Genomic DNA, 22,595 nt, shown 5'->3' with positions numbered 1-22,595 from the left:
AACTCACCTTCTATATAAAGAAAAAGGTCTGTGGGAGGGTGACAAATTGTGAATGGATCACAATATCCATTATCACTAAGAAAATCAAAGCAGCTGGCAGTGATGGCGCACATCTTTAATCCCAGCACTTCAAAGTCAGAGACAGGCAAATCTCTTTGAGTTCAGGGACAGCCAAGGCTACACAGAGAAACCATGTCTGAAAAAATAAGGAAGAAAGAAAGAAAATCAAAGCATGTGTCTTCTTCACAAAGTCAAATAATCAGAATATGTGAGTGATGACGGACAAGTGTTATAAGGAAAAACTTAAGAAAAATCTTTAAGTGATTTTTAAATAGAGTGGTCTGTTTTTATGGAAGAATATGATTTTGTTTCTTTGGGTTATCTGTAAAGATTACCTTATGGGAGGTAAGGCCATCATATACTTATAGAACCTAGACACCCACATCTGATTTCTCAGTCTCCCCAAGAGTCCTTGGGCTGTCATTAAGTGCAGACGAATATTTCTCCTTTACACAGTAATTGCATACACTGAAGCTGGCTTTTTCTAGAGAGTATCTAGATTCATAATGTATTTGAAGTCATAAAATTACTAAAGAGGAAATTTTATTTATTGTGATACTAGTAGATTTGCATCTGGTTAAGTTTGCGTGATAACTTGTTATTTTCTACCTTTAGGGCTTCATTATTTCAAGAACGTTGTGCTGGTAGGATCTCTACAGGATCGCTACGTTCCTTATCATTCTGCCCGCATCGAAATGTGCAAAACAGCTCTAAAAGACAAGCAGTCAGGTAATGAGTGAACAGATATTTCAGTGAGTTGTGACTGTGAATGAACTTTTCCCAAAATCTGTCACGAGGTCCTGTCTTTACTTCCTTGTCCTGTCACCTATGGCTAGTCGTCTTCTGTGTGAGCTGTGTTTTGTGTAATTATTGCTTCTACACTCCGCTGTCTGGAAAGTAATCTGAACTTTGGTTCCCTCTCCGTTGGTGGGCTAGGTTGTTATGACAGTGTTGCTTTTCTGTGTACCACTTAGGTAAAGATGGCAGCAAGGACCGCCCCCTTTATCATGCCAGTGAGTGGTCTTGGTTCCTTTGCTGCTTGTTAAAATTTAAATCAAAGCTAGTTGAAGCTGCTAAGCAACTTGAGTCTTGTTTGCTCATTTAGTTACTAAAGCTCAAAGATAATTCATGATTTATGCAAAGTTGCTGTGGACAAATACAGGTGCAAAGCAAGAATCTGGGTCTTCTACCTCCCAGTGTTGTCTCAGCTCATTTTATAAACAATTGATCCTTTTCTTGTTGCACACTGTGACAACAAACAGCTCCTTAAGGTAAGGGCTTTTAACATCCATGTGTATTGGCAGAGCTTACCATGGTACCCGTTTCACACTTAGTGTGACAATCTAGTAAGTTGAGCCTACATTAAGGGAAAAGTACAAAAGATGTTCAGATGAATAGCCAAAATGAAATAAATGTCTTTTGATCATGAGATTCTTTGCTAAAAGTCTTCTTTTTTAAATATACTCTGAAAAATAGCATGGACTCAGAAAGCCAGTTTGACTCTCACTAAAAACAAAGGAAAGAAGAGAATGGAAAGGTTTGGTTGTAGTTGTTTTGATTTGTTTTGTTGCTTTTTCTTTGGTTAACTTACGTATTATTAGTCTCCTTAAATACCCGTCTCTGTCTTTATTCTTCTATATACTTGTTCCTTCTTGTCATTCCTCAAGACTGCATCCTACTTCTGAAACATGAAGTCTACTGTGCTTAAATTGGCTGCTTCCCTGGAAACATTAGCTACTTATTCATTGATGATAAGAATTAGCTACTTATCCATTGATGATAAGAAGTACATAAGCATTATAAGCAATATTTTGTACCTGATACTAGTGTATACTTATATATGTACAAACATGATATATCTAATCTTTTTCTTTTTTGCTTAACATGACCTGATACATCCACTATAAGAATCAACTAAAAAAGGGCAGGAAAATGGGAATCCGACTTTGAATTAAAGTAGATTTGGGGTTTTGTCTGTTTTGCATACTAAGAAGTGGGTTTCATTGGGACATTTTCATACATATATGTTATGCTTTGCTCCTGTCTATCCCCCATATGCCTTCTCCCATGCTCCCTCTCCCCCTCTTCTGGTTCCCTTCCTCCTCTCCAGTTAGCACCCTCTTCTCTTTCTATGAAACACACATCCCATTACTCTCATTCTTTCTTTCCCTCCCAACCTCTTCTCCCCTCTCACAGTCCCTGTCTCAAAATGAGATTAAGAAAATGAGGTGAACATTCAACCGTAAAGAAGAATGCCATCTGAATGAGAAGAATAAATCTGAGATCATTAAGTGAAATAAGCCAGGTTCAAAAGTAAAAACATGTTTTCCTATCATATGACACAGGTCAAACTTCACATTTAAATATAGGATAGAGAGCAAGAAAAGTAAGGAATCAAACTGAATATATGGTATAGAGCATGGAAAATGCTGCATAAACACTCAGAACACAAAAGCACACTCTGCAAGCCAGCTCTCATTGTCCTGACAAGAGGAAGTTGCTGTTCTTTGACAAAGTCTTGTAGAAATGTTATCTGCCACACAGTTATTTTTAAAGTACTTGCTACAGTACGAAGCATTTTATTTTACCTTATCAAAAATTTTTATCATGATCAGCTTATTTTCTTTTCTTAGCAAATTATAAGTGACTGAATTTAAAGAAAACTGCTTTATATGCATTGTTCTGTGTTAAAAGTTAACAAAGGCAGAGTGTTGGTGGCTCACGCCTTTAATCCCAGCACTCATGAGGCAGAGGCAGGCAGATCTCTGTGAGTTCGAGGCCAGCCTGGTCTACAGAGCTAGTTCCAGGACAACCTCCAAAGCAATACAGAGAAACTCTGTCTCAAAAAACCAAAAAAAAGAAAAAAAAAAGTCAACAAAAATCTTGTATAATAAATTTGAACTGAACAGAGAGGGAGGTCTGATGACCAAAGGGATTAAGACTGGTCTGGTTTAACCCCCCAGAAACAGCTGACCTGACAAGGGTTAACTCTTGAATCCCAGGCTGATGCCTGGGAATCCAGCATGGGACTGATCAAGACCCCCTGAATTTGGGTGTCAGTGAGGAGGCCTAGGTAATCTATTGAGCCTTGGGCAGTAGATCAGTATTCATCCCGAGTGTACACATGGACTTTGGACTCACATCCAACAATGTGAGATGCACTCTCACCCTGAACTCTTGGGGGAAGGGTCTGGGCCCTGCCCTGGATGAAATGACAAACTGTAGATACCCCCATGGAGGGCCTCACCCTCCCTGGGGAAGTGAGGGGAAGCTGGGAGGAGAGCATGGGAGGAGGGGAGGGAAACGGAGAGGGACCTGGAACTGACTTGTGAAGCAACCTTGTTTCTAATCTAAATTTAAGCTTTAAATAAATAAACTTTTTAAAAAGTAAAATAAAATAAAACGTACTATAAAAATAAATAAATAAATAAATAAATAAATAAATAAATTTGAACTGGCTAGGTAAGACATTATGGACTATCAATTTCTCCTGTAACACAATCTCAAAATAATAACTAAAGTGAAGGAAATATAATGATACTTTTCTGCTTATGTGGAAATAATATAATTTTATAAATTAGAGAAAACTTGACAGACTTTCAGTTGTACAAATAACTGTCCTTTTTGTCTGCTTTCTAGGACAAATCTATTCAGAAATGATCCACAATTTGCTTCGTCCAGTGCTGCAAAGCAAAGGCTGTAATTTGGTTCGATACAACGTCATTAATGCATTGCCCAACACTGCTGACTCGCTCATCGGGAGAGCCGCACACATAGCTGTTCTTGATTCGGAAATATTTTTAGAGAAGTTTTTTCTGGTTGCTGCCCTCAAATATTTCCAGTAGGACAGAAGCATCATTAGAGACTTACTAATTACCTCATTCAGCAATGGTTTAAATAATGTATTATAGTGTGTAGATGTTAAGTTCTAAGACGTATTTATACCTTTTTATATGGAAGATAATTTATATCATCCATGTGTAGAGCCTTTTAAACATCAACTTTACTTTCTAGGTAATGTGGCTGTGCAATATTTTTTTAATTTTATCTTTTTACTTTTCTATTTTTCATATATTTTGCTACCTAAGTATTTCGGTGAAACCTTGAGCCCATATGTATGTCTGATCATTTATTATTGGCTTCCACAATCCTTATTCAGACTACATCACATTAAAGGCTGTTATTGGCAGAATAGCATAGTATTTTAAATTTTCTAATTTGGGGCTTTCAGTGAACACAAAATTTTACTTTTAACACTTTATTCTGTTTTAACTGGAAGTAAAATAATGGCTGCTAAAATGTATTTTTGAAAAACTTCTTTAATCCTAAAATACTAACTTTACATTTGCTCAAACAGGTGGTTCATACATGCCAATGTTTTAAAGGTTTTCTATAAAATCACTATTGTTGCTATTAAACATGTGTCATGCTTATTAAAGTATATTTTTACTGGTAATTTCAACATTGTTTCTCAATTGCCTTTTATGACTGGAACTTTTCTTGTTCATTAAGAGCTTATAAAGATTTTGAATGCCCTCTGCCTTGATTTGGTTGGAATTTTGTTAAATTTAGTAATGTTGCTTGGATTTTCTCACAGCAGTTCTTTAACCCTTTTCATAGAGTTCCTTGTATGTAATAACTAAATGTTGAAACTTATGAAATACTTTTATGAATTCAGATAATTTTTAAATGCTATTAAAATGTATCGAGCTAAAGAGTCATGTAAATAGACTTAAAGTTGAGAGATGATTAACTTTACATGTTTGGTGATCCTGATGCAGATGTTTTTGATATATGGAGATGTTGAGTCTTTTGACTTTACAAAAGGTGCTGAACAGCATTCAAGTCACTATTTTCCTTCCTGTTTTACTTGTGAAAATAATAATGTGCTACGGGTGGATGGAAGGCCTGTTTACATTCACCAGTTGTAGTGGACAAAGGTTTTGTTATGTCTGTATTATGTACAATTGGTGCATGTTTATTTTTAGTACGTTAATTGCCTCTGATGTTAATAAATGAGCAAATGCCTTTCTGGAGGAATAGTAATATTTGTAATGCTTTGCTTATTCTTGGAATGGTTGGAGATGCAGCAGGGGCCTGTATAATACTCTGTCAGCATGGATGAGTTACACAGAGGCATATCCGTTCAACCTCAGTGTGCCACAGACTAATACCATCTCCGTTTATATAAGCATACCTAATGTTGCGCAGCACCCAGATCTCTTCTTAGAATGTATTCCCACCATTAAGTGATAAATGGCTGCCTATGCTATCATCCATAAGTATATACTAATCTTTCATATATATCAAGTACTGAAAAGGATTTCATTGATGCTTTTGATAATTATTTACTTTTTTAAAATTATTCAAGGTTTTTACAAGTTGAACTAAGCAATAAATATACCAAAGGTGTTATAGTTGGAAAATATAAGTATATCCATTATCAACCAAATAGTTTTGCTACATAATTTTCATGTTTGTATAGGTTGGTTCTCAGTTTGAAATATGCATCTTCTAAGTTTAAATACCTCCTGACCTGATAAAGGCCTCATTCATAATCATATAAGTTAAATTTAAAGGAAGATTGCTCTCAGGGGCATAGTTCCCTGGATTTTGGTCATTTCAATACTATCTTAAGTGTTTTGGTGATTGTGATTTAAAATCTGATGTTTACTTTCTGATTTATCAGGAAAACCCATCATATATCATTTCCCTCCATAAGGTGACATTCTGAAAGAGAGGGGGCATGGTTATCTGACATGGTACAATTGGCTCTTGGAGTGAATCTTATCAGTGACCAGTGTATGTACCAGTAATAGATCTTGGTTATAAACAGAAAATGGTTATGATTAACTTACCACAGAATAAAGAATTTTGTTGAAAGCATAGCAGGTCCCTCAGAGAATTGATGAAAAGACTAGAGAACAGGATTGGAAGACAAGCCCAAGGAAAGTGCGGTCCAAATTCCCACCTGAGCTCTGGTCTTGAGAAGAGTAAAGGAAGATGCGTACACTTGCTGCCAGAAGCCTGCGAAGACTAGCTTCCAATACTCCCTCCAGGTTCAGTCTGTGGGAGTGCCCAGCTGACCAGGCCTATGTTTTGAGCCAATGCTAGGGTCATGAAGAACAGCAAATGTACCTAACCCTCTGAGTTTTCATAGCAGGAAATGGGCAATTCTAAAAAGCTCTGTGAAGACCTATAGGGGCTGCATGAGTAGTGTGGCCTTGTGAAGGTGTTTTACACTTGAAACAAATTGGTCCTGAGCCCTGGCATAAACTGACATCTCTGTAGCTGGAGGACCTTGAACAAATTATTTGACTTAAAAAGGTCATGTAAACTTCATCTCTAAGAAGAGACAGAATGAAACTGATTACACACAAAATGCAATTTTTTTGGGGGGGTGCAAGTTTGGGTTTCAAGACAGGGTTTATCTGTGTAACATTCTGGCCATCCTAGAACTCACTCTGTGACCAGGCTTTCTTCAAACCCATGGAGATCTGTCTGCCTTTGCCTCCCATGTGCTGGGATTAAAGGCACGTGCCACCACAGCCGGGCTAAAACCCAAATTTTGGTCTTTCCCTTGTAAATGTGACCTTGCCAATGAGCCTTGCCAGCTGCTCTCAGTGAGAGACAGAATCAGTTTCCTAAGTCTTGGGACTAGGCTGTCCCCAGACAACTAGGTTGGCCTTGTGTTCTAGTATGAATAGAGAAAGTGAGTAGGGGCTGGGATGTGGTTCAGTTGATAGTGTGCTTACCTCACATAGACATGGTGGCGCAGGCCAGTTTGATCTCAGCTCTTAGAAGCTGGTGACAGGATCAGAAGTTCATGGCCATCCCTAGCTATACAGTAAGTTTGAAGACAGCCTGGGATATATGAGACCCTGACTTAAAAAAATAAAAAATCAGAGAGTATGACCGTGTACTGGTTATGAGCCTAGTTTTTTGTTTTAGTTATTTTATGTATGTGAGTGTTTGGCTTACATGTTTATCTGTGCACTACTTGTGCACCTTGTTCTGCAGAGGCCAGAAGAGGGTGTCTGTGTCTCAGGAACTGGAGTTACAGATGGTTCTGAATGACTGTGGATGCTCAGAACCAAACCTGGATTCTCTGGGAGAGCAGCCAGTGCCCTCAGTTGCTGAGCCATCTCTCCCTGTGGGCCTGGTCCTAAAAGATCTTGACTACCCATACCCCAGCCCACCATCTCTGCTGTTGCCTGAGACTCCCATGTGAGCTTACAAGATGTGATACCATGAGGAGAACCACAGTGCCCGAGTAGACAGGAAGATCTCCCAAGAAGCAAAGCTGTTTGAACCAGCATGAGACGAGCGTGAACAAGCCGAAAAAGAAGAGTGATCCAGCAGGGCTCAACCTTAAAGTGAGAAGTTCAGTCATAAGAAATGTGTTTTAGAAAGGCGTGGTATGCTTGACAGCTAACCAATAAATAATGCAGAGCATATAGAATGCCAAGACGTGCTTGTTTGAAATTACCTTTTTTTTTTTTTTTTTTTTTTTTGGTTTTTCGAGACAGGCTTTCTCTGTATTGTTTTGGAGGCTGTCCTGGAACTCGCTCTGTAGACCAGGCTGGTCTCGAACTCACAGAGATCCTCCTGCCTCTGCCTCCCGAGTGCTGGGATTAAAGGTGTGTGCCACATAATGCCTGGATGAAATTATCTTGATAAGTCTGTATGTTAAATACCAGTGTCCCTTTTCCTTATTATTGCTAAATCCTTTTAGATTATTTTTTAGTTCTAGAGCAGTGATTCTCAACCTTCCTAATGCTGTGACTGTTTAATACAGTTCCTCGTAAGCCGGGTGTTGGTGGTGCACGCCTTCCTGAAGTACTTGAAATCCTGTCTCAAAAGCATGTGGGAAGCCCTGGGTTCAACCCCTAAAGTCATTTAAAATGTCAGATTTGTGGCCCCTCTTTTGTCTTTCACAACCATTGTTCTTGGTTTTGCATTTAAAGTGCTTCCTCCCAGGATCTGTCATCTTCTATGGGTATCCTTTGTTTCTTTAGTGGTCAGTCTAGAACAACAAATTGAATCTCCTAAAATCAGGACCCTAACCATCAATATATATAATCATAGTCTTTGTTACTGTTCTTTGACTTTGAAGAGACACTATGGCCAAAGTGACTCTTAGAAAAGAAAGCATTTATTAAGGGACTTGGCTAACAGTTTTAGGGAGTTAGTCTATGGTCATCATGGCAGGAAGCAGATTAAGGGACTTGCCTAGCAGTTTTAGGGAGTTAGTCTATGGTCATCAAGTTAGGAAGCAGACAGGCATGGTGGTGGAGGAGTGGCTGAGATCTTTACAGCCTGATCCACAGGCCTCAGGGTTGCACTGAATCTGGCAAGGGCTTTCAAAACTTCAAAGTTAACCCTTCACCCTAGTGGCACCTCCTCCAGTAAGATCATACCCTCTACCCTCCCCAAAACAGTCTACCAGCTGGGGACTAGACATACAGATATATGAGCATATGGGAGCCATTCTCATTGAAACTACCACATCCCAGCCCCTGGCCTCCAAAGGCTGATAGCCATATCAGAATGCAGAATATATTCAGTCCAGCTTCAGAAGTCCCCATGGTCTTTGAGTTTCAATACTGTTCCAAAGTCCATGTCTCTTGAAATTCAACTGTAACCCCATGTCAAGACAAAAAGCAAATCACATACACCAATGGTATAGAATATACATTGCCATTCTTCAAGGAAGGCAAGGGGGCATAATGAATCAGCTGAGTCAACTCCAAATCCTGTATCTGTGTCCTACGCAAAGGACTTAGATGACTCTTGCTCCCTTCCACCTTTGCTACCTGCAACATATTCTCTCTCTGGGGCTGATTCTACAGCCTGATTTCCTTGACAGGTATCCCACAGCTCTGGCATCTCCATCATCTTGGAGGCTCCAAGATAATCCAGGCTTCACCTTGACAGCTTCATAAAATGGCTGATATCTCTAGGTGTCCAACAGGAACTCCTGTGCCACAAGTGTGACCCAGTGGCTTTTCTTAATTTAGAGGAAGATTCCATAATCCGTCTTCTGTATCCTGGACACCAAAATCAGAACCACATGACCCAAGCTGCCAAGTTGTTTTCTGGGGCTGGGACCTGGCCCCTCCTTGAATTATATGTACATAAACTTTCCATTGTAGATTATTTTCTTTGTTCCTTAAACTTCGGTTTTGTTATTTTTCACAAGTTGGAAGCTTAGCTGGATAGAGTCTTGCCCTGAGGCAAGACATTCCCTTCATTCCAGTTGAATCAGGCCTTTAAACTTTTTATCTCCTTGAGCACAGGGTTGGCTTGGGTCCAACATGACATTCCCTGTGTCCTTTTGCTCCTCAAACTGTGTGCATGTTGTATTTCTCTTTACATCCTGATCCACAAGGCAGAGAGTGGTACTAAGCCTGGCATGGATTTTTGAAGCCTCAAAGCCTACACCCAATGCCAACCTCCTCCAACAAGGCCACACCTCTTAAACCTTCCCAAAACAGTTCACCACCTTGGCACTAGACATTCACATGTAGGAGCCTATAGGGGAATTCTCATTCAACATCACAGATACTATGGTAGGAAAAGCAGAAAATGGCATGTGTAAACATGAGCTAGTCTAAAAGGAAATACAATATGGTGTTTTGCCATCTTCCTTGATGAGAAACCATTAAAAATACAAATTCAGGCCCAAGCATTACACACACATCGAGAGACCAAAGGAATGATACCACTCCTGTCAAGATCGCTGAACTAGGAGTATGGGTAACCCCCAAACAGCTACATCTCGAAAAGCCCCACACCAGCATGGAGGGCAATACCCCCACAGATAGATTAATGGACTCCCCAGGCCAGTTAACATCCTATTTTGTTTTTTTTGTTTGTTTGTTTGGTTGGTTGGTTGGTTGGTTTTGCGAGACAGGGTGTCTCTATTGCTTTGGAGGCTGCCCTGGAACTCGCTCTGTAGACCAGGCTGGTCTTGAACTCACAGAGATCTGCCTGCCTCTGCCTTCTGAGTGCTGGGATTAAAGACGTGCACCACCATGCCCGGCTCTGTGCCACCATGCCTGGCTCAACATTCTATTTTGTATTCTCTTAAAATTTTCCAAGACCTTGTGTGTCTGGAGCAGAATTACAGGCAACTGGGAGAGGCATATTAGGGAGTGGCTAGAATCTTGAGAGAGTCGAACAAGGGAAAGCTGCCAGCCTTGGCTGTGTAGGGAGGGGTGTCTTGGACTTGATGCAGTCACACCTGTTCTCTTTAGCAGACAGCATTCCACAACATTAGTACACTGGGAAGTAATTAGCAGTGACAGGTTATGGTTGAATGTCTCGTGGGAAGCAAAACAGAGGCAGCATGTAGAAGTAGCAGTGTCTCCCTCTTCTACTCTCTGGACTCCTATCAACGAGTGATCTCAAGACTGTTAACTTATGTGGAGCATACGATGTCTTTTAGGGACAGCATACCAAAATATTTCATCACCTGGTTCCAAAACCAAACATGCAGAACTCTCCATCATCCCATAAGGCCAAATTCTGGAAAATGGAATACTTGATAGGATTGGTGGGTCCTCCAGACATCAGATTTACATTCACAGGGGAAAGGTTCTTTTGATAAGCAGTGTTGTTTAAAGTAATATATATACAAAGCTTCCAGTAGACCACAGATGAAGTGTATGAAAGGAAAGATAATTCAGGGAAAGCAGTCTAAATACAATAACTAAGAGCAAATAACAGTTTGCTCTTCATGATAGTTGGGTGGACTGATTCCCTTGTAATCAGACTTAGGGACTGCCTAATACTACAGCACAGGTCAGGTCAGTCATTAGAATTACTAATTACCACTAGTAATGGTACTAGCCAATCAATCCTGGGAGGGAAAAGACAGTTAAAAATGTACACGTGTGTCTTTGTTCTCACCATGTCTACCGTACTGGTGGCTTCACAGAGCAAACACAGCCGTGGTAAGAGAAAGTTGCTGTGGTAGCTCTTCTTCGTAGTCAACACCATGACTCCAAGGCAGGGATTTAATGCAGTAACTCATCCATTCAGCTATGGATTTGTTTTGTTTTCTAATAATGGGGGGGGTTCATGTATAAAGGCTTTTACCTCAATTTTTAAGAAGACTTTATATAAGTGTTTTTCTGGCATGTATGTATGTATATTTGTATGTATGTATGTAATATGCATGCCTACTGCTAACCAAGTCCATAAGAAGGTGTCAGACACTTTGGAGTTACTTGTGAGTTGCCATGTGGGTGCCAGGAGTAGAACCCAGGTCCCCTGAAAGAGAAGCCATCTCTGCAGCCCCTCAGTATTTTTAAACATTTTTTTAAAAGATCTCTGTCATGGAAGTTTCAACCATCAATCAATTCACATGACTGGATTTTTTTCCTTTTTTTTTTTGAGATTTATTTATTTATTATGGATACAATATTCTGTCTGCGTGAATGTATGTATGTATGCCAGAAGAGGGCACCAGATCTCATTATAGATGGTTGTGAGCCACCATGTGGTTGCTGGGAATTGAACTCAGGACCTCTTCAACAGCCAGTGCTCTTAATTGCTGAGCCATCGCTCCAGCCCCCCCCCTCTTTTTTTTTTTTTTTCTTTTTTGAGAGAGGGTTTTTCTGTGGCTTTTGGAGGCTGTCCTGGAACTAGCTCTTGTAGACCAGACTGATCTCTAACTCACAGAGATATGCCTGCCTCTGCTGGGATTAAAGGCATGCGCCACCACAGCCCGGCTGACTGGATATTCTTTACTTACTAAAGTTTTATTTTCAAAATGTGGGAACGTTCAATGTAATTAAATGCTTGTGTTTGGTATTTTAACTTCAGATTTATGGAGCAAGACTTTGGCACACCTATGTGGCATGCGAAGATGAAACTTTTAAAAATCACTAGTGTCTAATGATATAGGTTATTAATACGTGTCTTAAAACGTAATGATCAGATTAGGGTGACTCATGTTTCGACCTCCTTGCTGGACTTTGAACTTCCCTCCTCTAGATATCCAGCACACTACACACAAGGCTGGTGTGAACTCTAGAACTGCCTCCGTGCAGACTTTTCGGTTTCGTCTTTGAGTCCATCGGAATGGCTAGGAGCGATCGCCAGGGACTGCGTCGGATAGCGGTTTGGGGTGTAGCCATGCAGAATTACAGGAGGCAGTTCAGGGTGGCCTGAAAACTTGCCTGGTCAGTCTGGCGGACACAGCGAAGCCCCGCCCAATGATGCTTTCGCTGACGCCTGCGCAGACCGCGCGGGTCCGGGTCCAGGTCGGAGGCGGCCCCGCCCGCCGGCTGCGCGTGCGCAGACGCTGAGGCTGGCGGCAGTATGGTCTCCTCCAGCTTCGCGGGATCTGTGGTGGCCTCCGTCTGGAGAGCAACAAGTAAGGCGGCCTGCCCGGGGTCCGCCGGGGTCCCGAGACTCGGGGTCCCGCGAGGGAAGCCGGTTTTGGATATGAGAAGGCGCAGAGATCCGGCCGCGGAGCCTGCGACCGCAGGGTTCCGAGCCTTTTGGGGTGTGCTTGGCAGAGAGGAGCGGACATTGGGGTTGTTTGCGAGGAGGACACTTCGGGCATGAGTGTCATTAACTTGTTTGCTGGCATCAAGAATAATTTGTACCAGGCAGGGGGTGCGTGCACTGGGCAGGGGGTCCAGCACTGGGCATGCAGAGGCAGGAGGATCTCTGGAGCTCAAGGTCAAGCCGGTCCGAATGTTCGGTAAGCCAAAGTCAGATGGATGAGTACACATAACGAAAAGTACCCGAAGCCAAGAACTGTTAGAAGAGATGCCTGCGTGCCTTCTATAGAGACTGACGTTTTCAAAACGGTAGCATTAGGTCTCATTATATTCCTCAATGAGCATCCCAAAAAGGATGCAGGATGTAAGTTGGTGATGAAATCCCTGAGAGATTACGGAAACTGAAGGCAGAATTACGACTTTCTTAACAAGTGACCCGATTTTTAATTATACTTTCTAGTTTTCCCCTTCAAATACTTGTTAAAGTCTTTAAAATGATGAGCTGGGATTGACATGTGAAGCAAGCTTGTTTCTAATTTAAATAAAAGTTTCTATGAATTCTGAAAAAATGTCTTAAATGATGTATAAAATGAATATTATAGAAAGAAAAGGCTCTAAGCCCTAAGGTGATAATTTTAATACTTTAGTGTTTATCCAGCATTCGCTGTTTTTAAATGATTATGCAATGTTTGATACCAGAAATTATACATGCACACACATATGTATATGTGTATACACATGACATGTGTATAAAGCAAAAAGAACATTAATGAGCCCATTTCCCATGGAAATGGTTTGATGCAGTTTGCATTCATTGCTTTTTTTTTTCAACTACTCATATTCCAAGATCACTCCATACAAAAATGTGAGGTGGTATCTTTTACCTGTGTATGATACATCTTCCATTCTCCTTGTGGACACTTGGGCAACACTAGAAACACTAGCATAGGGTTCTACACCTTCTGATGTGTTTCCCATGCCCAGGACAAGAAATAAGTTCCTAAAGGATGCTGTTTTATTGATTCTGCTGTCTGGGTTGGTGCAGGCCAACTGCTTCCTTATCCAAGGAACTGAAATTAAAGCCCACAGATTGCAAAGTGGTAGTGAAACTTTGTTTTAATTCTAACACTGTAAGAAAGCAGGAGGCCAGGGTTGGATGCCTAGGCCCTTTGTGGGACTTACAGGGAAGAGGGGGTCCGTTACTAAGGGGTTGGGGTGGTTCTCATTTTGATTGATATACTATTTAGTATAATAATTTTCTGTACATGTTCCTTCTTGTAATCCATGTGATTTCAGTCATACACTTGCTAAAATAGACATAAGATGCTAAATAGATTTTCCTTTAAAAAAAAAAAAGATAAATCTCCGGGCAGCAGTGGCACACACCTTTAACCCCAGCACTTGGGAGACAGAGGCAGGCGAATCTCTGTGAGTTCAAGACCAGTCTGGTCTACAAGAGCGAGTTCCACCAGGACAGCCTCCAAAAGCCACAGAGAAACCCTGTGTCGAAAAAAAAAAAAAGTTTAGGGTTCAGTTTACCTTACTGGGTAAGCACCCAAACCCAGTGTAGGCAAGATTGGCAGATGAGGAGGGTACAATTAAATAGAATCTAAGTTTCTTGTTGAGAAAGGAGAACAAAATGCCATGCTTCAGAGAAGGATGTACATACAGCCTGATGCTGGTGGGGTGGGGCTTATGCTGTTAGGTGCAGCTTTTGGAGAGCAGTGTGTATGCATAGTATGTACAGGTAGGGAAATTAGGCTGCCGAGTGCATTATTAGAAGTGGAATGTGTGCATATTCCAAACCAGATGGAGTCCTAGGTTACTAAGCTATTCTCTGTACTTGCCCACCTCCTTACTTTATATCTCTTTGCAAACTTGTACCAGTTATCTCTAAGGACGGGAAATAGCTGTGTACAGTGTAGGTGTGTGGGGAAGCCATTTGCATTGTATGCCATTTGCCCTTTTTGAACTATGATAAATGGTCAAAATGCCAAGCAGGCAAAATCAATTTTTTTCAAAGTGAAATTTTTTTTCTCCATTAGGATCTTCCCTTCTGAATAATTCTTTGCGCAAAGTGAGTTATCAAGGAGGAAAATCTGAACCTGTGAAGCAGCCTCTTAAGAAGTCAAAGTTGCCAGTCGGACGTTTTGATGCACCGGAGGATTCACAGTTGGAAAGGGAGCCACTGAAGAGTGAGTAGAGTTATAGAGTTATGCACTGCCAGTGTTTAACGTGGCAGAGAAAATGTTTCTTACTGGAAAATGAATGCAAGAAGTGAAATGTGCTCTTAATTGTTACTATCAGTTATAAAGGATATTTCAGCAAGTCAAAAACACCATATGGACCATCTATAGGTGTGTGTGTGTGTGTGTGTGTGTGTGTGTGTGTGTGTGTGTGTGTGTGTGTGTGTCTTTCAGTGTGGGTTTGTGCATGCGGTAAGAACCATTGGATTCCCTGGAGCTGGAGTTAGAACAGTTGTGAGTCACCTGAATTGATGCTAGGAACTAAATTCTTGTTCTCCAAGTCTTGACTTGGGCCCTGTTCTTATTCTGATTGTATTTGGTGACTTTTCATGGGGAGATATTTAAAAAGTCAATTCATTCCCACATAGGGCACCAGTAGGCCAAAGGGATGATTCTGTCCAATTAGTGAATCAGTGAATTTTTTGGGATTACCAATAGGAGGATGGGAAAGAAATGTATTGGTTACTTCCTATTGCAGTGACAAAGCCCTTGTTGACAATAAAAGCTAAAGGAAGGAAGCGTTTGTTTTAGCTCACATTTTAAGAGGGTGCAGCCCATCATGACAGGAAGGCATGGTGGCAGGAGCATGAGGTGACAGTCACATTGTGTCTGTTGTCAGGAAGCAGAGAGGCAGATGCTGGTGCTCAGCTTGCCTTCTGGCTTCCAGGATCCAGGCATGGGATGGGGTGAACATTCAGGGCGCATCTCTCCGTCTCTCTGGAAGCTCTCTTATGGAAACACCCAGAGACGTCTCCTGGGTTCCTTTCCATCTTGTCCAGTTGACAGACAGTTGAGGTTGACTATCACATGAGGCTACTTACAGGAATATGGGATCATCAGAAGCAGGAAAGAGGTTCGTTTTGGCTTGCAGTTCTAGAGGCTGAAGTGCTAAAAGCATAGTGCTGGCATCCAGGCTTCAGCATGGCTTCCAAATCTCACCAGTCAGATAGAAGTCAGATGATAGCACTGCCTGTACAGTGTGTTATCAGGACATACACATCTTCATTTTTTAACAGCTTGTGGTTATGTTAAAGCCACCGTTCCTTAGAAAATGACAAATACCCGGTGCCAGAAGACACCTTTCAACCTTACCTAAGCAGTCAATAGCTTTAGGCAGTGTTAACTACTGCTTCTGGAAGTTTCCAACTCAGCTTCTGTTCTGCTTTCTTCGTCTTCTCATCCATTACTTCTGCCATTTCTTCCCGGGTGGTTTTCAAACTCCTTTGTCTGGACCCAACACCTACACATGGGTTTTGTTAGGCTTCTGTCCACACCCCTTACATGCCTCCAAGGATCTCATAGTTTACTCGGGTGACTTGAAATATCTCGTGCATGCTTTTCAGTTGTCCTGTCTTACCTGCTTCATGAACATCCGTGCATGTTCAGACATCTTAAAATTGTTCTTTCTAACGCTAAACTTGCTGTGTCCCCATGGTCTCCCCTCACACTCCTTCCTCCGCCAGCCCGACCCCACACCCTTCTTGTCATTCTACTTTCCAGTAGACTCCATCCATCAAGTCAGACGAGCCTGACGTCCAGGTTAATCCTTCACTTAGGCCTCACTGTTTCCTGTAGTCGATTATAAACCAAGTCCCTTTGATTCTCCCTTCTTAACTTGTCTCAAATTCACCCCCTCATGCCCTCCCAGTAAAGCCCCACAGCAAGCTGTGTCTAGCTTGTTTCTTTCAAGTCTTGGTTTCCTGCCATGTTACATTCTAAGGAAAAATTCTAGGCTATCCTGTTGCAGTGCATACTTTTCACCGATAAGATGATAAAAGGGCCAGGCATACACATGGAATCAAGCACCAGGAGACTGCTGTAGTAGGATTGTGATTGCTAGGTCAGCATAGGATACATTACCAGACTCTGTCTCATGATAGATAGATAGATAGATAGATAGATAGATAGATAGATAGATAGATAGATAGATAGACAGACAGACTGACAGACTGACAGACAGATATCGGGGTAAATGAAAGATGAGATACATAGCTATCTATACACATCTGATGGAAATTAGCATGACAGACTAAAATGATCAGAAGAAGGTAGGGCAAATGAAATTTAAAGGATACATAGAAGCATGACAAGTAGATGTGTGAGGGAGATGTTTAAGAGAGAGAAAGGTATGGCCATACAAGAAGGGATTACAGAACATGGCGCATGCCAGGCACAGCTAAGTGGCCTCTTTAACCTCAGCATAAAGTATAAATGGTAGAGTAACAGAATGTCAGGCTTTTTCATGTCAAACCTGAGCATAAGGGCCAGCAAGATAGCTCAGCAGATGAAGATATGTATGCCGAGCCCCACGGCTTGAGTTCAGTCCCAGGACTCCACTGTAGGAGGAGAAAACCGGTTCCTAAATATTGTCCTCTGAGCTCAACACTCACATTGTAGCACATGCACAAAACACAACATACATATACACATGTACACAAGCAGTCAATGTAACTTAAACAAGTTTTAAATCTGGGAGTGGTCAGTGAGGGAACTGGGTAGCTCATAGGAAGAGGGCTGACTTAACAGGTGTGGAACCCTAGCCTCATTCTAAGACCATGAATCTGGCATGGTGGTACATGCCTGTAATCCCAACTCTAGTGAGACAAGATGGAAGGGAGGGTCTGAAGTTGAAATAAGGCAGCATGGGCTACATGAGGTCCTGTTTACTTCTCAGGAAGTCAATAAAGCTGTTTCAGTGAGGTGTTTGTCTTGGTTTGGTTTGGTTTTTGTTCTGTTTTGTTTTTGAGACGGGATCTCACTATGTAGCCCTCGCTGGTCTGAAATTCCCTATGTAGACCAGGCTGGCCTCCAACTCACAGAGATCCTCCTGACTGCCTCCCAAGTGTTTGAATTAAAGGTGTACACCACCATGTATGGTCAAATTTTTAAAAATGTATTTGGCTGGAGATGGTCTAGCCAGCTCTATTAAAGTGTGATTTAAATATACAGTTCTGTGAGTTTTCACAAATGTTGGTGGTCATGTAAGCAACATTAAGTGTAAGTTTTCTTATTCCCTACAGAGTTATCTTTTGCTTATTTTTAATCAGCTCTTTTCTTACCTCTTCCCACAGCCATTGATCCATTCTCAATCCCAGTAGTTTCGCTTCTCATAGGATTTTATATCAATGAGAGCATGCAGTCTTACGTGGCTGGCATCCTTCACTCAGTCTGCTGTGGAAGAGATCTGTTTTAGAAAGATGCTGTAGTCTCTGTGCACATGCGGCTGGAGATGTCAGAGACAGAACACAGATGGCACAGAGCACGACTGTAGTGCTAAGAGTCAGCTGCTGAGAGGGTAAGGCGGTGGTGATAGAAGGAGGAAGAGTCGAGAAACTTCTGGGTGTAAGCAAACTCGGAGAAGAGGGGAGAAGGGAAGGCAGGAGGTGTGGTCAAAGAGGAGCGAGCTCAAGAGTAAGATTTGAAGAGAAACATTCAGGGGATAAAGTCCAGTGGGAGTCCACGTGAGATGAGCCTCCTTATAAGGAGGTTTAGGGACCTCGGTAGACTCAGCGTGTGAGGGTGAGGAGGGAGAGATGACATTATAATCCCGTATTCATCTTACAGAGCAAGATGCAAAAGTCTCTGAGTTGCTGCCAACCAGAGGCAAGCATTGGGCAGGGGAATAGTGTAGGATTCAGTAGAGAAAAGTCTATCAAAGTTTGGTGGTCAGCAATGAGAAGGGGCATCTCAGTGTGTGTATCCACTCGTGTGTGTGTGTGTGTGTGTGTGTGTGTGTGTGTGTGTGAGAGAGAGAGAGAGAGAGAGAGAGAGAGAGAGAGAGAGAATGAATATGTGTGTTAAGGGTCTCACTGTGTGTGTGTGTGTGTGTGTGAGAGAGAGAGAGAGAAAGAGAGAGAGAGAGAGAGAGAGAGAGAGAGAGAGAGAGAGAGAGAGATGTGTGTATATCAGGGGTCTCATGTGTGTGTGTGTGTATGTGTATTAAGGGTCTCAATGTGTGTGTTATTAAGAGTTTCACATGGGTGTAGTAGTAAGAGTCATGTGTATGTGTGCGTAGTAAGATTATCATGTGGAAGGGGGTAAGGGTCTCGTGTTCTAGACTAACCTGGAACTACTGGGCTCAAAAATTTCCCCGCCTTCATTTCCTGAATAGCTGGGACTACAAGCAAACCACTAAAACTAGTTCAGCATCTCAGCATATTCTTTTTTCCCAGTACTGTTAAAGCCCTGACCCCAAATGTGAGGGTATTTGGAGATAATTAGGTTCGGGACACTTGGTTGAGGATTTCGTGGTAAGAGTAGTACCCTTATGGCAGAGACACTGGAAACCTCACTGCCCCCCTGTTTTCCATGTAACAATTCAGAAAGAAGGGACGGTCCATAGTCAGGAAGAGGGCCCTCACTCCAACACAGCCCCCACTGAGAGTTTGATTGCTGAAGCCACACAGCACACTGTGTAAGTATGTTGTCTGAGCATTCCCAGGTAACTGTCACACCCAGAGAGTCCCAGGAATTGGGGGTGGGGGAGTCAAAGAAGAGCTTCCATTGCAGATTTTCAGGGCGCTATCTCAAAAGTTCCCCAGAAAACAGAATGACGGCAAGAGTTAGGCACAGTACAGCAAAGATAAAGATTGAAGAAATCTTTGGGAAGTTTCAAGGTGAAGTTCTGTATCTTCTTTGGTTAGTCTGCAGAGGAGCTGCATAATCTGGGGCAATGATCTTCTAGTTTTCCAAAAACACACCATTTAAGACCGGAGGTTCTTCCTAACAGCTGGTTCCTCGCTTGCTCTCTCTGTACACAAAGCCGTGCAGCATGTGGGTTTCAGTTCAGGCTCCGTCTCACTGTTCACTCGCTGTGTGACACTGAACGACTCTGTGCACCTGTAACATGGGGGCAGCATTGTTTCCTGACTTACAGAGCTAGTATGTGGACTGAGTGAGTGAGCGTGTATACAGTGCTGAGAACTGAAAATCCAGTACCAGGTTATAACAGAGGGATTGGTTAACCCTCATCATTTAACACCAACCTGGGCAACATTGGTAACACCCAACATCAAACAGTAAGCAACCAAACTGATTGATAATTAAAAGTTAAAATCCTCACAATTTGGTTTGACTCATAGTGAGGATTCCTATCAGGAAAATGTAGAATGCGTGCATGTGTATGTGTACAGGTGTGTGGCATGTATTTATTACTGGAGACCGAACTTCACTCGTGCTAAACAAGCATTCTACTACTGAGCTGTATCCGCAGCCCATGAACACACAGTGTTAAGACCAATGATATCACTTATTGTCGTAAGCCCCCCTGCTGAAGCCACAGCCTATGTCAAGGAGCAATAGTGCTCACAAGTAAAGTCGGTCAGCACCTGTACATACCTGTCATTGTGCTAGACCCTTTATATACATTACCTTGTTCAGGTCAATGCTGTAAGGCAAGTATGACAGCCACCACCACCCTGCCTACACACACACACACACACACACACACACACACACACACACACCGACCTCATCTTACTGGAAAGAAAATGGAGACATTGAACTGTTTCTAACCCTTCCAAGGTCAGTGAAGCTGCACCCTGTTCTCACTCCTTCCGGTCTGTTGGGTTCAGCACCACTCATGAAACTACTTTCTAGTAGTTTCTAGACTTGAAAGCACTCCAATAATTGGAAGCCATTAATGCCAGTGGTAAAGCCGATTGGATAGGAAAGATGTGTATCTCATGCTCTGGGTGTGGGGGGAGAACCTCATGTCCGCTTCATTTAAAGACTGTGGTAAGCCAGCGCTCACCTCCAGCTTGTGCTGGCCTGTCCTTCCGTCCCTGCTGACTGCCTCATTCAATCTCCTGTCTTCCTTAGAGTTCCCAGATGATGTTAACCCAGTTACCAAAGAAAAAGGCGGACCCCGGGGGCCGGAGCCTACACGATATGGAGACTGGGAACGGAAAGGACGCTGTATCGACTTTTAAGTCACACATCGCACATTCTTCCACTGAAGAGTCATTTTCTGAATGACTTACTGCACACTGTTTTCTTTCTCTATAGCCTTTAAGTCATGTAATTTCCATCTTTTTTTTTTTCCGACACAGGGTTTCTCTGTGTAGCTTTGGAGCCTGTGCTGGAACTCACTTAGTAGACCAGGCTGGCCTCAAACTCACAGAGATCCGCCTGCCTCTGCCTCCTGAGTGCTGGAATTAAAGGCGTGCGCCACCATCGCCCGGCTTCATCCCGTGTTTTAAAAGACATGTGATCGCCATGAAGAACAGATGCTGCTGTAAATTAGGAAGGGGAGACACTTCTCCATTCGCACATGTTAACTTTGACTTCCGGGGGTACGGAGAGTGTAATGAGAGCTGGAAGCCTTTGCCGTGATCATTAGCGACTTAATCAGTTGCTTATTAAATGCACATGTAAATAAATGACTTTTAAAGATTTTCTTTAGATTGATTATTTTATATGTGTGAGTGTTTTTCGTGCATGTGTGTGTGTACTTGGTGCCCATGAAGGAACTGGAGTGACAGGCTGGTGTGTTTGTGTGTGTGTGTGTGTAAGTGTGTAAGAGGGAGAGTGGATGTGAGCATATGTGTGGACAACTTTAGTATAGGTTCCAGGATAAAGAACTCAGGCCATCAAGCTTGTACAGTAAACCTTTGACCCAGTAAGCCACTTCACTGGCCCAATGGTGACTTTTAAAATCTGGGTTAAATAATAATAAAGTGGCAGTAATGGTACAAAATATTTCATTTGGAGCCAAATGAGCTAAACTCAGTCCCAGCCCCACTTCTTAATGTCTATATGATCCTGAACATGTTATGAAATGCCCTTGTACTTCTGTAGCCTTTTGTGTAAATTAGAAATAATAGTGGTTGACAGGACAGTTGGGTAGAGTGAATAAATGAATATTTATGCATTAGGATTTCTGAGAGAAACAGAACCACTGAGGGGAGGAGTGTGTGTGTGTGTGTGTGTGTGTGTGTGTGTGTGTGTGTGTGTGTGTGTGTGTGTGTCTTAGAGCATAAAGAGAGATTATGAGGAATTAGTACAGGAATAGGTCCTCTCTCCACTATGTAGATTCCTAGGATCAAATTCAGATCACCAGGCTTGACAGCAAGTACCTTTAGCCACTCAGCCATCTTGCCAGCCCTAAGACTGAGTTTGAAAACGGCCTGGGCAGTATAGTAAGAGCCTACCCTCTTAAAGGAAAACAAAAACCTGAATGAGAAAACAGCAAAAAGAGATAGTTTCTTTCAGAAGCAACCTCGTAGACATCCAAGGACAGTTTCAGCATGTATGCCATTTTCTGTAGGGCATAGCACACGTCATAACACCTGTCATTCATTGTGTTCACTATTCTTAACCATGAATGTACTTTTCCAAATCACTAGGCTTCCTGTGGGAATGATTAAGAAAAGCAAAATTTGAAATATTTGAATCGAAATACTTTTATGTGAATACATTAAAGAATCATTAGTTAAAAATAACGATATTTGGGTGGGTGGAATGAAATGCATATTAGTCAATGAGACAAAATTGAGGTGCAGAAAAGCAGGGAGTAGACTATTCAGTTCAGCTCTATACCTGACCCCTGCCGCATGGGTCAGGTCCTCTGGGCCACCTTTTGTTGTGTCCTCTGTTGCAGAGGCTGGGCCTTCAGCCCTCCTGGCTATGCAAATTGCTTGGGAAGAAAGGGTTAGCAGAGCTGATAGACAGCGGAGCGCAGTGGGCCAACCACTGAGTGATGTGAATTGTAAGTGCAATATGATAGGAATATAAGGGGAACCATTGCAGAGATTTTAATATTTTAGATGTA

The 22,595-nt window shown here is 42.1% G+C and overlaps 2 protein-coding genes across 10 annotated transcripts in view; both read left to right on the top strand.

The window, feature by feature from the left end:
- Fam135a (family with sequence similarity 135 member A) overlaps positions 1-5,106 on the top strand; it is a 77,961-nt gene extending 72,855 nt beyond the window's left edge. For 7 of the 8 annotated variants that reach the window (XM_040729188.1, XM_040729191.1, XM_040729189.1 and 4 more), the window contains 2 exons: positions 676-789; positions 3,700-5,106. In XM_040729188.1, coding sequence (XP_040585122.1) covers positions 676-789; positions 3,700-3,905 — 320 coding nt within the window. In that variant the 3' untranslated portion in view covers positions 3,906-5,106. Of the gene's footprint in view, positions 1-675; positions 790-3,699 lie in introns of those variants that run through there. The other variant, XR_005870059.1, reaches the window with a different exon arrangement.
- Positions 5,107-12,319: 7,213 nt separating this feature from the next.
- Sdhaf4 (succinate dehydrogenase complex assembly factor 4) lies at positions 12,320-21,219 on the top strand. 2 transcript variants are annotated; one of them, XM_021223308.2, is made up of 3 exons: positions 12,320-12,445; positions 14,624-14,773; positions 17,896-18,119. In XM_021223308.2, exons 1-3 carry the CDS (start codon positions 12,391-12,393, stop codon positions 18,015-18,017), a joined length of 327 nt encoding a protein of 108 aa, XP_021078967.1. In that variant the 5' UTR covers positions 12,320-12,390; the 3' UTR covers positions 18,018-18,119. The 2 variants fall into 2 exon arrangements, with proteins under 2 accessions (XP_021078967.1, XP_005086579.1); XM_005086522.4 differs by lacking the exon at positions 17,896-18,119 and adding an exon at positions 20,645-21,219 and having other exon boundaries at positions 12,321-12,445.
- The last annotated feature ends 1,376 nt before the right edge of the window (positions 21,220-22,595 follow it).

The sequence above is a fragment of the Mesocricetus auratus genome, unplaced genomic scaffold (genome assembly GCF_017639785.1).
Source record: "Mesocricetus auratus isolate SY011 unplaced genomic scaffold, BCM_Maur_2.0 Super-Scaffold_100021, whole genome shotgun sequence".
NCBI lineage: Eukaryota > Metazoa > Chordata > Mammalia > Rodentia > Cricetidae > Mesocricetus > Mesocricetus auratus.
The sequence above is the reverse complement of the archived record's forward strand: the minus strand, read 5'-3'. Positions and strand labels throughout refer to the sequence as shown.